The 15,133-nt window shown below is 42.4% G+C and overlaps 1 protein-coding gene across 7 annotated transcripts in view; it reads right to left on the reverse strand.

Moving 5' to 3' along the window:
• Window positions 1-13,995, reverse strand: part of MAJIN (membrane anchored junction protein) — a 28,352-nt gene extending 14,357 nt beyond the window's left edge. For 3 of the 7 annotated variants that reach the window (XM_047691914.1, XM_047691913.1, XM_047691910.1), the window contains exon 1: window positions 13,145-13,995. In XM_047691914.1, the coding sequence (XP_047547870.1) occupies window positions 13,145-13,627 (483 nt within the window). In that variant the 5' untranslated portion in view covers window positions 13,628-13,995. Of the gene's footprint in view, window positions 1-4,909; window positions 5,028-10,829; window positions 10,904-13,144 lie in introns of all 7 variants that reach the window. The other 4 variants (XM_047691909.1, XM_047691912.1, XM_047691916.1 and 1 more) reach the window with 4 other exon arrangements.
• Between the last annotated feature and the right edge of the window lie 1,138 nt (window positions 13,996-15,133).

Genomic DNA, 15,133 nt, shown 5'->3' on the forward strand with positions numbered 1-15,133 from the left:
CGAAACAACTACCACTTGTTAAGTTTTGATGAAGGGTCAAAGAAGAATATCCACGATGATCTGTGAAGGCTATTACCAAATCCCTACCTTTCCCAACTACACATCTATGTGGGGCTGGATTTTTTTCATATAACTCAACCAAAAAAAAAAAAATTCACAACAGATTGAATGTAGAAGCAGATATAATCTAGCAGCCTTCTATTAAGCCAGACACTAGTAAGATTCGCAAAAATTTAAAACAACATCAATCTTCTCACTAACGTTTTGTCTTGAAATATGGTTTTTCCAATAAAAATGTATTAGCATTTAATGGATATATTATTATGTTAAATTAACACACTTTAAAGTTGTAGTAAGATATATATAACCTAAAATTTGCCATTTTAAACATTTTTTTTAAAGATTTTATTTATTAAAAAAAGATTTTATTTATTTGACAGAGAGAAAGACACAGCGAGAAAGGGAGCACAAGCAGGGGGAGTGTGAGAGGGAGAAGCAGGCTTCCCTTCTAGCAGGGAGTGTGATGTGGGGCCCAATCCCAGGACCCTGGGATCATGACCTGAACCGAAGGCAGACGCTTAATGACTGAGCCACCCAGGCATTCCTTTTTAAACATTTTTAAGTATACAATTCAGTGGTATTAATTACACTCATAACCATGGTGTGCAACAATCACCACTATTTTCAAAGTTTATCTTCCCAAACAGAAACACTGTACTCATTAAGCAATAATTCCCCATTCTGCCCTCCACCCCACCCCTGATGACCCCTATTCTACTTTCTCTCTATAAATTTTCCTATTTAATAGTTCATGGAAGTGGAATCCTACAATATTTTTTCCTTTTGTTATTGGATTATTTCACTTAGCATAATGTTTTCAAGGTTTATCCATGTCGTACCTGTATCAGAACTTCATTTCTTTTGCAATTTCTTTTTATGGCTGAATAATACTCCATTGTATATATATATATATATACACCATACAGATACCTTTATTTTGTTTATCCATTCACCAATTTGATGGACCCTTGGGTTGTTTCCGTCTTCTGGCTATTGTGAATAATATCGCTACAAACAGTGTTGTACAACCATCTGCTTGCATCCCTGTTTTCAATTCTTTGCGGCACATATCTACAAATGAAATTGCTGGGTCATGTGGTAATTACACATTTAATTTTTTGAGGAGCTGCCAAATTGTTTTCCATGGCAAGTGCGCCACTTTATATTTCCATAAGCACTATACAAGGGCTCCAATTTCTCTACATCCTTGCCAACTGTTATTTTCTGGGTGGTGTTTTGTTTTTCTTTTATATAGCTATCCTAGTAGGTACGGAGTTGTCTCATTGTGGTTTGGGTTTGCATTTCAGTAGTGACTCATGATACTGAGCATCTGTTCATGTGCTTATTGGCATTCGTGTATCTCCACTGAAGGATGTCTAGTGAAGTCTTTTGTCCATTTTAAAATTGGTTTACTTTTTTGCTGTTGAGTTGTACCTCTTTCTGTATGCTAGACATTAAAGTCCTACCAGATATTTAACATATTTAACAAAAATATTTAACAAATATTTTCTCCCATCTGTGAGTTGCCCTTTAACCCTGCTGATAGTGTCCTTTGATGCACAATTTTTAAAAAAAATTTAGGGGCACCTGGGTGACTCTGTCATTAAACATCTGCCTTTGGCTCAGGATATGATCCCAGGGTCCTGGGATCGAGCCCCACATCAGGCTCCCTGCTTGATGGGAAACCTGCTTCTCCTTCTCCCACTCCACTTGCTTGTATTCCCTCTCTCTCTGTGTCTCTGTCAAATAAATAAATAAAATCTTTAAAAATTTTTAAAAATATTTAGTCAGGGCACCTGGGTGGCTCAGTAGGTTAAGCGTCTGCCTTTGGTTCAGGTCGTGATCCCAGGGTCCTGGGATTGAGCCCTGCATTGAGCTCCCTGCTCAGGAGGGAGTCTGCTTCTCCCTCTGCCCCTCCCCTCCATGCTCTCTCTCTCAAATAAATAAAACCATTATAAAAATTTTTTTTATTCAGTCAAGTCCAAATTTATCTAATTTCTTTTGTTGTCAGTACCTTTGGTATTGTGTTTAAGAAACCACTGCCAAATTCAAAATCATGAAGACTTGTCACTATGTTTTCTTCTAAGAGTTTCATAGTTTTAGCTCTTAAATTTAGATCGTTATTTTTAAAAATATTTTATTATTTATTTATATTGGGGGGCAGAAGAAGAGGGAAAAAGAGTCTTTTTAAAAATTTTATTTATTTGACAGAGAGAGAAATCACAAGTAGGCAGAGAGGCTGGCAGAGAGAAAGGGAGAAGCAAGTATTCCGCTGAGCAGAGAGCCCAGTGTGGGGCTCGATCCCAGGACCCTGAGATTATGACCTAAGCCGAAGACAGAGGCTTAACCCACTGAGTCACCCAGGTGCCCCAGGAGAAAGAGTCTTAAGCAGATTCCACAATGAGTGGACCCCAACATGGGTCTCAATCTCACAAGCTTGAGATCCTGACCTGAGTCAAAACCAAGAGTTGGTAGCTCAACTGTGCCACCCAGGTGCCCCTAGATCTTTGATCTTTGTTTAGTTAAGTTTTGTATACAGTATAAGGTAAGGATCTAACTTCATTCTTCTACATGTGGATATCTACTCCTCTCAGAACCATTGATTAAAGAGAAGAGACTGTTGGTCCCCTATTGAATGGTCTTGGCATTCTAGTTAAAACAAATTGATCAGGATGCCTGAGTGACTCAGTCAGTTAAGCGACTGCTCAGGTCAAGATCCTGGAGTCCCAAGACTGAGTCCGAAATCCAGCTCCTTGCTCCGTAAGGAGTCTGCTTTTCCCTCTGACCCTCCCCCACTCTCGTGCTCTCTCATTCTCTCTCAAACAAATAACTAAAATCTTTAAAAAAAAAAAAGTGACCATAGATGTGAGGGTTTATTTCTGGGCTCTCAATTCTATTCTATGGTCTATAAAGTTGTCCTAATGCCATTACCATACTTTTTGATTACCTGTAGTTTTGTAGTAAGTTTTTAAATTGGGAAGTACAAGTCTTCCAATTTTGTTCTTTTTTTTTTTTTTTTAGATTTTATTTATTTATCTATTTATTTATTTATTTATGTAATTATAGATTACAAATAGGCAGAGAGGCAGGCAGGGATTTTCTACATGTAAGATCACATTTTCCACAGATATAATTTCACTTCTTCCTTTCTAATTTGTATGCATCCCTGTCTTGTTTTTGATATTAAGGGAAAAGCTTTTTTAAAAAATGAGTGTGATATTAGCTGTGGCATTTTCCTATATGGCCTTTATCATACTGAGGAAGTTCCCCTCTATTCCTAGTTTATTGAGTGTTCTTATCATGAAAGGGTGCTGGATTTGGTCAAATGTTTTTTTCTTTTCTTTTTTTTTAAAGATTTAATCCATCCATTTAACAGACAGAGATCACAAGCAGGCAGAGAGGCAGGCAGAGAGAGAGTGAGAAGCAGGCTCCCCGCTGAGCAGAAAACCCAATGCGGGGCTCGATTCCAGGACCCTGGGATCACAACCTGAGCCGAAGGCAGAGGCTTTAACCACTGAGCCACCCAGGCGCGCCCCTTTTTTTCTTAAAGGAGGTAAAAGTTTACTGAATACACCTCAAAGGAATGGCAGACAGTACAGCAGAGGAGTGGCTGTCTGTCTCCGATGCTTTTTATCAATTGGGATGATTACGTGTTTTTTTTACCCTTCATTCTATTAATGCAGTGTACTATACTGGTTGATTTCTTTTTTTTTTTTTAAAGGTTTTATTTATTTGAGAGTGAAAAGAGAGAGCATGAGAGAGAGACAGAGGGCACAAAAGCAGGGGGGAGGGGCAGAGGGAGAAACAGACTCCCTGCCAAGCAGGGAGCCCAGTGCATCACTTGATCCCAGAACCCTAGATCATGACCTGAGGTGAAGGAAGATGCTTAACTGACTGAGCCACCCAGGTGCCCCTATACTGGTTGATGTCTGTATGCTGAACCATCCTTGAATTCCTGGTGTAAGTCCCAGGTATATGAGCAATGCCAGTCGCCTCATTAATTTTTTAGAAATATACTTGTTTTTTTTTAAGATTTACTATTTATTTTAGAGAGAGGGAGAGCACGAGCAGAAGGAGGGGAAGAGAAAGAAGAAAAGAGAGAATCTCCAGCAGACTCCCCGCTGAGTGTGGTGCCTGATGTGGGGTTCGATTTCACAACACTGAGATCATGACCCGAGCGGAAATCAAGAGTCAGATGCTTAACTAACAGAGCCACCGAGGTGTCTCTAGAAATATAGATATTTTTAATAAAATCTATTATCTGTTAATATTTAATGATATATTATTTTTAAATTAATAAGTATGCTATCTTAATTTTGTTTTAATCTTTGTATGATACATATTGGCAGGTATAACCACAATTATCAAAACCTCTTTAGGATCCTTGATAATCTTTTTTTTTTTTTTTTTAAGATTTTTTATTTATTTATTTGACAGAGAGAGAGCACAAGCAGGCAGAGAGGCAGGCAGAGAGAGAGGAGGAAGCAGGCTCCCTGCTGAGCAGAGAGCCCGATGCGGGGCTCGATCCCAGGACCCTGAGATCATGACCTGAGCCGAAGGCAGCGGCTTAACCCACTGAGCCACCCAGGCGCCCCAGGATCCTTGATAATCTTAAGAGTGCAAAGGGATCCTGAGATAAAAAAATCTTGAGAGCCCCTGCTCCAAATGTATGCCATCACTAACTTAGAAACTTACCTGAATAATAATATGTGGAATATAAAATATCTGGGAAAGAGAGTCCTACAAACTTCAGCCAGTCTCCAGGACTGAGTGAAGGCAGAGAAGAGATGACCCGTGGGAATGTACCAACCTGTATTTGCAAAGGCTACTCTCCTAGCTTTAAAATTACCTGATGCTGTTGCCATATCTAATTTTGAATTTATACACATTGGGTCCTGCGTGAAGAAACCTCGTCTCTGGAAACGGGTAGGTGAAAGGTTTTAAACTCATTGCTTCCAAACGATAGCCTAATAAAACAGAAATATGAGAGAATTGTTAAAAAGCTAAAGACAGTTCCTTATCAACTTTATGGTATGGAAAAGAGAGTCTGCTCAATAAATAGCATCTCCTCATGAGTAAAATGTCTCAACACTCAACACCGCTGTCCCAGGCTCAGTTTTTATACTAACCGTCTACATTTATCACCTGGATCATTCTCCTACCTGCATGGGGAAGATATATCGTGATTGGGGATAATCTCTATCCTTGAAATCAAAACACCTGAGTTCAAGGTTTGTCGTTTGCCTTACACCTCAGGTAAATCACTTCTCTCCGTGAGACTAATAATAGCAACATCTGATGACCCACCAGGTTTTTGTTAAGATTAAATCTATCTCCCAAATATCTCCTGAATCTATTCTCCTCCCTTGTCCCCACTTTCCCTGGAACCTAGAGCCAGTGTGAAGAGGGCTCAAGTCAAATAATGAAACAATCCAAATGCATCAAGGTGGCATAATGAGGAAGACCTCTGCTGTTAATTTTAGGTGAAGTTAAGGGATGAGCACACCGTCCTGTCACAGCTAATACAGCAAATAAGGATGTACACTAATGTTTTCCAGTGTTGCCGAGGAATGCCTTCTCTTTCCTAGCTCTCAACCATTCTTCCTCTTTACCGGCTTGTGAGACTGCCCCGTGCCACAAGAATGCCTACTATCCTCTTAGCACTTGCTTTACTTTTCCTATTCCAGAATCTTTGCCCACTTGAGGTCCTCTCTGAGGGAAACTGGAGAAAGGGGAAAGATGGAAAAAGGAGAATAGCAGGTCTCTTCTCCTTCAAGAGGGCATTTGGGACACACTCAAAAGTAAGAATCAAGCACAGTGATTAGTGGTATTCGAAGTCATTAGGACTTTTCTGTGCTTCTTTTTACTTGCAGGGATAATAAACCCTGCATTTTCTGTCTCTTCATACGGAAGTTTAAGTAATAAATAATGAGATTAGAGGTCCAGAGTTCCCGAGGATAAAAGCTACCCACACACAACACAAAGTATTGATTTCAGAGGCAGCTAAGATGCCGTAGACTGAACAGGCACAAAGAAAGAATAATTCAGGTTTGAACCTTAGCTCTGATACCCCTCCTTATTTTCTCTAGGCCTTGGTTTTCTTAGTTAGACAATAACTAACAATAGTTTTTGTTATGCTCTATTTTAAGTGTCTTACATATATTACCTCACTTAATCCTCACAATAAGCCTGAAATCAAGTCTAAATTTGATAGATAAGGAAACCGAGGCACTGAGAGTTGAAGTAACCTCCCCATAGTTATATGAATGTCGGAATTGGGATTCAAAGTGAGGTAATATAGGGCCAGACTTGTTGCGCTTATCCACTTTTCCACTCTGCTTTCTGAGGGTTTTAGTTTTTAAAAAAAGTATATTTTGTAAGTACTAAAATATTATATACACAGAAAGGACTATTTTTATTATTCTTTCCTCCATATTACCCCAATACCATTTCTACTCAGCAAGGAAAACTCTTGTTTGGTGGAGTCAGGAGATCTATGTGCCCAAAGAATGGAATTTCCCACAATTTGCAAAGTTCATGTCTGGGCCTGCCAGTAAAGAGATATTCCAGTGTCTGATCTCGGCTGCTTGGGATTAGAATGACAGGAGGCTGGAGCCAGAGCCCATGAGACTATTTAGACTAGAATTGCAGTCAAAAGTGAAAAGAAGTAGTTGGTGCCAACTGCAAAGTTACCAGAGGGGAAATATTGTTCATATCCTGAAGGAAAAAAAAAAAAAAAAAGCTCACTGATTCCCATGTCCAAGGCATGGGAGGAACTGAGCTAGATTTGATTGTGTTTTTGGTGCCAAGGTGACACTTTTTCAAAGTAGGAAAGGAGTCTACCCGGTAAGACTTGGGTTGCTGCCACAAAAATGTAGCTTTCACTTTTTATTCAGAGGGTTCTCCTAAAATGCAGTCACTCTCATCACAGAGGGCTGAGGGATCAGAGTAAAGAAAATGAAGGACATTTGCTGGAAATGACAGTCCAGAGAGGAAACTTCATGCACTGTGCCACAGCTGGCTGTCTGAGAGAGGTAAAAACAGCCCTCTCTGGCTGGCTGGGGCCTGCCTGTTAATTGCTGGCTGCCTGCTTCAGAAACAAACACCACACACACTAATTACCTCGTTTGAAAATAAAGATTAGGGAGCATAATCCAAAAGAACCACATAAGTGGTAGTGGTTCAAAGATTTCACAAGGTTATTTTCCAACATGAGTACTGCAGTCATGACGACACTATGGGATCTTAACAGATGAAGGGTCAGACTCTCAACCCATTTTTAGGTGATCAAAAAACACGATGGGTTTAAAACAAAAAAGAAAAGATTAGAGGCAATATCCATTAGTTGGAAAGATATAAGATTTGGAATTGGAGGATCAAAGCTTGAGTCCTAGCTCTGCCTCTTATTAGTCATTAGACCCCGAGCAAGTCACTTGGCCTCATCATTTCTGTTTTTACACCTGCAAATGGGAATCCCATCTACCCCTCGAACTGCTGAGGTATTAAATATGATTATATTGTAAATAACACTTCATAAACTCTAGAGTATTATATAAACATTAGCTGTTTTGATATATTTGAAGTTTCTCTCTTACTGCCTCACTAGAAAAGCTAATTTAATAAGAGAGGAAAACTATCTTTCATCTCAGTGCAAAAATCTGACACATCCCAATCAAGAACCTTTCTTTGAAAATCCCCAATAATTAGCTTTAAATGACATATTGGCAAGGATGTTAGATTTTTAAGGGGTTTTAGTCATTTGTTTCCCATAAAGAAACATCTGGGTCAGTGCATAGAATCTAAAGCATGGTTGAAGGCTTTATGAGGATAATGATATTGACTACTGAGGTGGAAAGAGATGATAAGGAAGTCCTGTCACTCAATATATCTGGGGACATTTGATGGAAAAATCCTCCACAGGGTTAAAGAATAAAAGAACTTTCATAAGCATTTATTCAAAATACATTTACTGGGCAGATCTAATACGACAGGCTCTGTGGCTGAGGGTCAACAAGATAGGGAAATCCCACTGATACTGTGAATTTACTACCCAAGTTTTAGAACTTGGATTGAAGACGGATGACCAGCTTCTCCTTTTGCCTTCACAAGTCCTTGGCTGGTCTCAGACATCTGCCTGGCTCTACTGAATTATATTCAGAATAGAGATTCTATACTAGAGAATATTTCCAACTAGAGACTCACGGTTGCCTATAGCCTCAAGTGCCCTTCATTTTAGAGGGTACGAGAAGAAACTGGTTTCACCAAAGTAGGAAATAACTTCCACAAGGTCACATAACTCAGAATGCAACCAGGATTAGCACTCCCCAAGACTGCTGATTCCTTTGGCCCACACATTTTCCATTACAACACATCACTGTCAGTCACTTTATAAACTGTAATCCCTGGTTATCTCGTAATTGTGGATGACTCGAGACAAACTCAATCTGGGTACAAAGGGATCAAATAAAAATATAAGCTTTTCTGATTAAATGTTCTTAGAATTATTTCTTGGAGGTGTTAAAGGGTCACATTCACATTTGTTTGTCTTCAAGCTCTATTTTCAAAAGGAACTATTCTCAGTTTCTTCACCTTGCAGTGATTAGGACGGCTAATGAAATAATGAAGGTATAATTGCTTATTGTAGCACTCTACACATAGGTTATTCTTTATTTAAAAACAAAGCAGGGCACCTGGGTGGCTCAGTTGGTTAAGCCACTGCCTTCAGTTCAGGTCATGATCCTGGAGTCCTGGGATCAAGTACAGAATTGGGCTCCCAGCTCCGCGGGGAGTCTGCTTCTCCCTCTGACCTTCTCCCCTCTCATGCTCTCTCTCATTCTCTCTCTCTCAAATAAATAAATAAAACCTTTAAATTTTTTTTAAAAAAATCAGTGTTAAGATATGGGACAAGAAGATACTAATCTAAGACTACCCAGGATACTTTCATGCTTATCAATGTCATTTTTTCTCATTAGGTTTCTTCCCACTCTTTAGACACAATCTTTAAAATGCTCTTGGCAGGGGCACCTGGGTGGCTCCGTGGGTTAAGCCGCTGACTTCGGCTCAGGTCGTGATCTCGGGGTCCTGGGATCGAGCCCTGAGCCGGGCTCTCTGCTCGGCAGGGAACGTGCTTCCTCCTCTCTCTCTGCCTGCCTCTCTGCCTGCTTGTGATCTCTCTCTGTCAAATAAATAAATAAAATCTTTAAAAAATAAAATAAAATGCTCTTGGCATTTGTTCGGGAATAGATTTGCTCTTAGAAGCGTCAGATTTTGTTTTGTTTTGTTTGAGAGGGGAGCAGTAACTAAACCTAACAGAGAGGTAGGAAGATGCCCCAAAATGAAACTAAAAGGGCTACTGGACAACTCAATAGACCAGAAAGGAGTCTAAGTTAATCTCTTCTGCTACTTTTGGGACCCAAGTGCCACTTCCACTTACATCTTAACCATTCTAAAACCTAGTGGAAAAACTACCTTTAGTCGATAGGTCCAGATCTGTGCTCCCTATTCTGGAAAAACAATAGAATGATATTGCATCTCTCCAGCCTAACCCATAAGCTGTGACAATCAACCTATTAGCATTCACATTATAGTGCAGATCTCTAAACATCCTACCAACTCTAGGAACCCGAAAAGCATTTGGATGTAAAACTGCTGGGAAAGAAAGACATTTTATTTTTTGATTACACCATTGGGTGAGTTGCCCTGAAGCAGCTCATGTAGGAAAGAAAATTTTAAGTGGGGGGAAAAAGTATCAATAGTTTCAGAAGGACAAGTGGTGGAGAGAAAAGAACATCTTCTATAATTTTGAGCTAAAAACTCTTTAGTCTTTGATGTACCTATATCAAGGGTCTTAGTGACAGAAGACTGATACAGTAAAGTGTAAAAAGAAAGCTTCTAAAATATACAGCTTTTGGGCACCTGGGTGGCTCAGTGGGTTAAGCTGCTGCCTTCGGCTCAGGTCATGATCTCAGGGTCCTGGGATCGAGTCCCGAGTCGGGCTCTCTGCTCAGCAGGGAGCCTGCTTCCCTCTCTCTCTCTCTCTCTGCCTGCCTCTCCATCTACTTGTGATCTCTCTCTGTCAAATAAATAAATAAAATCTTAAAAAAATAATAAATAAAATAAAATATACAGCTTTGTTCTTGCCATGAAACAATGGCAGATTCTGAAGAAATTAAGTTAATAAGAAAACTAAATTACTTTTTATGTAAAGAGAGCAAATTTCACACAGGAAATTTGAAATATTTTACTAACTTTAATCCAATGCTGGTGAGATACTGGGGAAATAAGAATTGTACTTACAAAAAGATGTATCTGACTTGAGATCATCTTCTAATTTGGCCAAGATCATACAACAAGGGCAAGACTAAAACTCAGATGTATTGCTAAAGCAAGATAGTCTAGCTGATTATGAACTGGCCTAGACACCATATTAGCCTCAATTCTTTATATTTTACCACCTAAGCCTAGCTCTCAAATAACAAAATCAGTTATTATTGCTAAGAAACATAAAGCTTTGTACTTTGAAAAACCATCAAACCATAGGGATCTGATGGTGAACAGATCTTAACAAACAACCTCATATTTATAAAGCACTTTCAATGTATATAATGCTTTCCTGTCCCTATCCCACAAGATCAAAAAAAACCTCTATTAAAGTAGGAAGGCAGATTCAGCTATCTTATACTCTAACTGCTTTCTTCATTTTTACTTGATTTCTCTCACTCTCATGTTCATTCAACATTCATTCATTCAGCTCACAAATAGTCACATACCTACTATGTCCCAGAAACGAAGTGCCGGAGACATAGTGGAGAATAATAAGAACTTGGTCCTCACCTACAAAGAGCTTACAAATAATTTTAAGTGTGATGACTGCCACAAAAAGGAATAGGGTGATGTGGCAACGTGATAGAGACTCTTACCCTAGAATGGAAATCATGGAAGCCAATTGTAAGTAACAGAATCACATCTGAAGGATGAGTATGAGTAAGGGAGGCACCAACAGAGAGTGGGTCTGGGGTGGGTACAGGAAACAGCAGATGTAAGAGTCCTCACCTGGGAGAGAGCATGGCACTTTCAAAAGACAGAAGTGCAGTGACCCAGAAGATAGTGGACAAAAAGGACAGTGCTATGAGAGTAATACTACAGAGATAAGCAATGAGTTAGCACTAGGCACTGTTTAGAGCATGTTTAGAGTAGGTAACAAGAAAGACATGATAACTTGTCTTTAAGGGCTTACATTTCAGGTGTGGAGAGCAACAATGAACATATAAATGTAACCTGAAGTACTCTAAGTACTCTAAAGAAAAGAAAATAGGGCTTTAGAGTAAAGAGTGACTGGGAGGCTGGTTTAACTACTGAGGACAAGATCACAGCGGAGTTGAGGCTTTCATGGAAAGTGGAACGACCATGCAAAGTCAAGAGGAAAAGCATGTCAAGGCGGAAAAAAACCCCAGCAAGCACACATGCCCTGTGATGGGTGGTTTAATGGATGGAAAGGTCAGTGTGACTGGAGCACAGAGAATGAAGACAGGCTAGAGGGAGATGAAGTGAGAGATAGGCAGGAACCAGATCATGTAAGGTCTGTAGGCCACTGTAAAGAGTTCAAATTTTATGGTAAGGGTTTTAGAAAGAAAAGTGAAATGATTTATGCTTTAGAAAGATGAACTGTGGGGTGCCTGGGTGGCTCAGTGGGTTGGGGCCTCTGCCTTCGGCTTGGGTCATGGTCTCGGGGTCCTGGGATTGAGCCCCACATCGGGCTCTCTGCTCAGCAGGGGGCCTGCTTACCCCCCATCTCTGCCTGCCTCTCTGCCTACTTGTGATCTCTCTCTCTCTCTCAAATAAATAAATAAATAAATAAATAAATAAATAAATAAATAAAATATTTAAAAGAAAGAAAGAAAGATGAACTGGGTTCCTGGGTAGCCCAGTTGGCTAAGTGTCCAATTCTTGATTTGGCTCAGGTCATAATCTCAGGGTCATGAAACAGACCCCTGCGTTGGGCTCCAAGCTGGGTGGGGAGTCTGCTGGAGATTCTCTCTCCCTCCCTTCTGCCCTCCAACCCACGCTCATGCACTCTCTCTAAAATAAATAAATAAACCTTAAGAAGAAAAGAAAGATGAACTATACCAGGGTAAGAGTAGAAGCAGGAAACCAGTCAGGAAGCTTTTGTAGTAATCCAGGGGAAAGATGCTGCTGATTTTGACTGAGGAATTTCAGTAGTTAGTGAATAGTTGAAGTTGGGGTATATTTTAGACTGATGGCCTAGGTGTGGGAATCAAGGATGGCTCTTATGTTTTTAGCCTTTGGTATTTTATTAGGTAGATAATGGTACATACCGTTTACTGAGCTGGGCAAGGATTCTAGGGAGAGAGATTTGTGGAGAAAACTCCCATCGTTCTGTTTTGGTTAAGTCTGAGAGGCCTTTCAGACATCTTGGTGGATATGCCAAGGGAGTGGTCGCCTAGTGTGCAAAGGATGGAAATCAGGATGGAAATAAAATTTAAGTCATCAGAGTTTAGATGGTATTTAAAGCTACTGAACAGATGAGATCATCTAAGAAGCTATAGCTAGGGAAGGGATGAAGGCCTTACTTACAGTCCAGGTTATGACTCACGGAGTCTATCCTAAGACCAATAGGAAGGCACTGAAGGATATAATAAAGAAATGACCACACAGCTGTGAGTTAAAGACGTGTGCATCTGGTTGTAATACGGGAAATAACCCAGAACAAGAGCAGATTAAAACAACAACAACAACAATGACAACAAAAACCAGGACCAGCCTGTGGTTCAAGGCAGAGGCTAGTAAGGAGCCTGGTCTACAGTCACTGGTTCGCAAGATGCCTAGGAAGTCGTCTAGCTATGACTGCATGAATTGACAGGGGAGGCAGAGAGAACAAAGATGATTCCTAGTTGTCTGAGCGACTTACTGAAGAGGGGAAAAGGGCCACTTCCTGGAAAAGGCAGCCTTACAAAGTAAATTTTTGAAGGGGAGGATGTGAAGTCCTTATTGGGACATGCCCAATTTCGAGGTGCCAGAGAGAGGTTTTAGGTAGACTGCTGGGGTCCTGTGGCGGGTGTGCTACCTGCGGATGTGCAAACGAAGGAATCAAGTTCAGAAACGCCGAGGAGGTACAGGAAGCTACTGGCGCTGGAATCCTTCCACTTCTCCGATGCCAAGATTCAATGAACACAGACGTCTCACGGAGGGCCGTGACTCCAGTCTCTACCCCCGAGGTGCAGTCAGGCCTTAGAAAGCAGAAACTCGCTGAGATCCCGAAGACATGACGGGACAAGAGATGTCTCCATGGGACAAGTCTTGCTTTCATGGCAACCGCGAAGCCTGGGTCCGAGGGAGGCTGCAGACCAGAGCGCACGCTTTCCTTCCCGAGCGAGGGCGGGAGGGGGTCCCAAGAGGGGGGGGGTGTCCCAAGTGGGGAGGTGTTCCAATAGGGAGTGGGGAGGGGGTGTTCCAGGAGGGGGTGCGGCCAGAGGCAGCTCCGCGCCCCGCGCCACTCAGCCCGGGAGGCGGGTCTGCACCAGCGCGCCCCGGCCCTCCCTCGCACCATCGCGGCCCGCAAGCGGCCACGGCCTGGCCCTCGGGGTTGGGGGTGCAGCTGTGGAGCGCAGGCGCCGGGGCTGTAACTCTCCCTCGGAAAATTAAGGCAACGAAGCGCCGACCTCAGGGGAGAACCAGGCCGCTGTGGGCCGTTACCTCAGACCCAAGAAATTCCCGGGCCCGGCCGGGCTCTTACACAGGCTAAGGGTTCTTCGCGCCTCGTAAAAGTGGTCTCGGCTGAGGCTGCCAAGAGAGAGCGCCCCCGAAAGGGGCCGGCGTCGACTGCGCCCCAGGCGCGGCTCGTGTGCTCACTCAGTCCCCGCCCGAGCTTTGGTTTTTGCCGCGCGCCCGCCAGGCGTTCTGCGCGCGCGCAGCTGCCCTCCCTGCGCCCTTTCTCGGCGGACCGGGCGTTCTGCGCATGCGCAAATGCTGTTCCTGGCCTCGCCCAGTTGGCGCGCTCTCCGAGGCTGGCCACGATGTGCGCGTGCGCGGTGCGGCGACACCGCCCAAAGGTTGGGCGGAGCCGAGGCTGGGAGTGACCCATGGCTCCACCCGCCGGAACGCAGGCTCTTGGCGCCTTTTTGTCACTCTGCAGCCTGTCCATTGTTGTTCATTAATCGTGCACACAGTCCCTGCTGTGGTCCGGTCGGGAGCTGTCTACCGCGGAGTTCCTACTACGTGTGGAACATCGTGCAGGCACTTTCTGTACTCTCTCTCCTTTGATCCTGTCCGTGGTGTTGTAAAGCAGTTATTAATATCCTAATTTTAAAGAGGCCTGGGAATGGGAGCGACTTGTGGAGGTGCAAGGACGCGAACAGGGATCTCTGATTTCAAAGTCCAGCACCTTCCCTTCCACTTCCTGCTGATCAAATTCTGACCATGTTGTGAATTATTAAGCAATTTGGCCCCACATCACTGGAGGGGTAGAAGGGCTGGGTTTGCTGCGTTCCTGATCATGGATGGACCATGATCGCGGTCCCAGCTCATACCTATAGTCCTCCTGCATTCTTCTGCCTTCCTCTTCACCGCTCTTGCTGTTCCTCTGCTTAGAATGTCTCCCCCACCCCCACCTAAAAGCTCTACTCCACAAGCCCAGATAGTAAGCTCTTTGAATGCTGACTCTTGTATATCTTTTGTACACAGGAAACTAAGCACCTCTTACTGGGTAGTACACATAAGTTCCTGGGAAAAGCGAGGCAGGAAAAGAAAGAAAAAGAGTGGATGGAGGGCGGATGAAGAGGAAAATTGGTCTCAGGAGGGCACCTGCTCCATCTTAAGAAGGCATCTGCTATGCAGTGTCCCAGTAAGGGGGGCTTGTGGGAAGTGTGACCTGGTAATGCCAGATCTGATTTTCACAGGAAATTTCTCAATTAAAAAAAGTTGGCAACTGATTGAAAAACTTAAGTATACTGTGGACTGAAACTAACACATTTGTGACTCTGACCTTCCTTGGCACAGAGTAAGAGTTGACCAAGCTAGTCAGACTTGAGTCCCAGGCCAGCACAGCCTTCTGGCA

Source organism: Lutra lutra, chromosome 10, assembly GCF_902655055.1.
Source record: "Lutra lutra chromosome 10, mLutLut1.2, whole genome shotgun sequence".
In the NCBI taxonomy this organism is placed as follows: domain Eukaryota; kingdom Metazoa; phylum Chordata; class Mammalia; order Carnivora; family Mustelidae; genus Lutra; species Lutra lutra.